At 35.3% G+C, this 2,083-nt stretch overlaps 1 protein-coding gene across 1 annotated transcript; it reads right to left on the bottom strand.

The window, feature by feature from the left end:
- Nucleotides 1-989: 989 nt before the first annotated feature.
- LOC129919187 (trypsin alpha-3-like) lies at nt 990-1,796 on the bottom strand. The gene has a single exon (XM_056000037.1). It carries the CDS (start codon nt 1,794-1,796, stop codon nt 990-992), a length of 807 nt encoding a protein of 268 aa, XP_055856012.1.
- Between the last annotated feature and the right edge of the window lie 287 nt (nt 1,797-2,083).

The following is a 2,083-nucleotide window of genomic DNA, read 5'->3' as shown; positions in this document are numbered from 1 at the left end:
TTTTATGAATCTTTCTTAAAACTAAATTTTTTTTTAAGAATTTGTGCTTAAATTTAATGAATTTTTCTTAAAAATTTATGAATTTTGGTTTATGAACGAGATTCATAGTTTTTAAGAATAATACTTTTTTCAGTGCAGTCTGTACTAAATATAGTATTGCATACTTAGACCTCGTTCTGTGAGATACCTATAAAATAAATACGAGTTTGAAAATTTCCAAAAAACCATGGTTTGGTGCCAATGGCATGTTCAAGGCTGAACTTAACGATTTTCTCACTCACTACGGGGCGTGGAAGTCCATGTCACTCTCTCCAGTACTCAAATCATCATCATGGCCACCAAAGCTCAATAGGTCTTGGACGAGATCGAATGATTGAAGCTATTCACCATGAAGAACTTAACAAAAATGTTGAGTTCTTTTGGGGAAGGGGGATCATGACCCCGGCTTCGTAGAGCAACCTTCGCAAATATAACGCTTCCCTAGCTGCACCTGAATTGCAATATATTCAACCTGAGGCTAACTGTTTCTTTGACTCGGAGGAAGAATCACAGTGAGCTAAAAAGAAAATTTCTACAAAAAAGACTTGTAAACTCTCCTGTCGGGATCGAGTAAGCCATGAACTTAGACCTTGACGATGTTTCTAGCATTAGTATTAACATAGAAATTAGCGTTAACATGGACCGAGGTATACCAAAGTAAGCGTTCTCTTAAATCATCGATCTTATATAACACCAACTTTGAAGAAAGACACTTACTTAGAAACAAATTTTTGTCTTACAACATACCCAAGAACCACCCCTTCAATTGTCATTTCCTTAATACGGGACACCCTGTACAATAACCCATATTTAGAGTTAGTTCAATACAAATACAAAATAAACATCTTTGAGTTTATGTAAAAACTAATTTTAATTAATTAATAATATAGTCAAAAGATCAGTTTTTATATGTATTTTAATATTATATATACAGTGAACTAAAGAGCATACTAAAAATTGTCCATGTTAGATGTTATCCATTTCTTAAAAGCAGCAACCACACAATATACACCTGGGTATTTATCTCGAGCACAACCTCTTCCCCACGAGACGACTCCCCACAATTTTCCACTAGATTTACTCATCAAAGGACCACCAGAATCTCCTTGACACGAATCAACTCCTTCAGCCCGAGCACAGATCATTGAGGGCAAAATTGAATCACCATAATCCCATGGAGGTTTAGTACAGTTTGCCCTTGAAATTGTGGTAACATGGGCAGATTTCAACATCGTGGGAATTACAAATCCTTGTGGGTCCGTAACACCAAATCCACATATAAAACCAATTTTACCATCAGTTGGAACTCCGTCAGCCAATGCTATTGGTTTCACTGCTGAACTGAATATCATTGGAGAACCCACCTTAACCAAGGCAATGTCACCGAATTTTGTTTTTGGATCATATTTTGGATGGGAGAGAACTGCGACGACATTTTTAACTTGTCCACCTACATTCCACAAGCTTGAACCAACCCGAGCTGTTATTTTCTGTAAGCTCTTTATAGCAGAAAAGCAATGAGCAGCACTAAGAATCATATTTTTATTTATGATACTTGCACCACAAAAATGGAGCTTATCGTTCTGTAATGATACAACGTGTGGACAATCACTAATCGCGGTAGTGTTGCCATTGATAATTCTATCAGAATCTATATCACTGCTGTCATTTGCCTCATCGAATTCAAATGCCTCACCGAAATCACATAATGTTATGGCGATGCAGAACAGACACCCGAGAACCGTAAGACGTAACATTCTAATAGATTTAAAGGCAATATTCTTTTAAGCTTCGAATTTATATCGAAAAAAAAAATTAAAAAAAAAAAAAAAACTACATCGAACGTATCAACGTGCGTCTCTGGCACTTTATTGACGTCTTGCAAACAATAATAACACCTGATACATTCATTATTAACAAAATTATAAAACGTGTACAGTTTGGAGAGAAAAAAACAGACTAAGAATTTGATCTTATATAACGAAAGGTACCTACACGAAGATTTTTCGAAAGTGTTTTTTAGAGTTTAGTTTGTTTAAAAAAA

The sequence above is a fragment of the Episyrphus balteatus genome, chromosome 4, assembly GCF_945859705.1.
Source record: "Episyrphus balteatus chromosome 4, idEpiBalt1.1, whole genome shotgun sequence".
NCBI classification, from domain to species: Eukaryota; Metazoa; Arthropoda; class Insecta; order Diptera; family Syrphidae; genus Episyrphus; species Episyrphus balteatus.
Note: the sequence above shows the minus strand (reverse complement) of the source record. Positions and strands in the feature narration are given on the sequence as shown.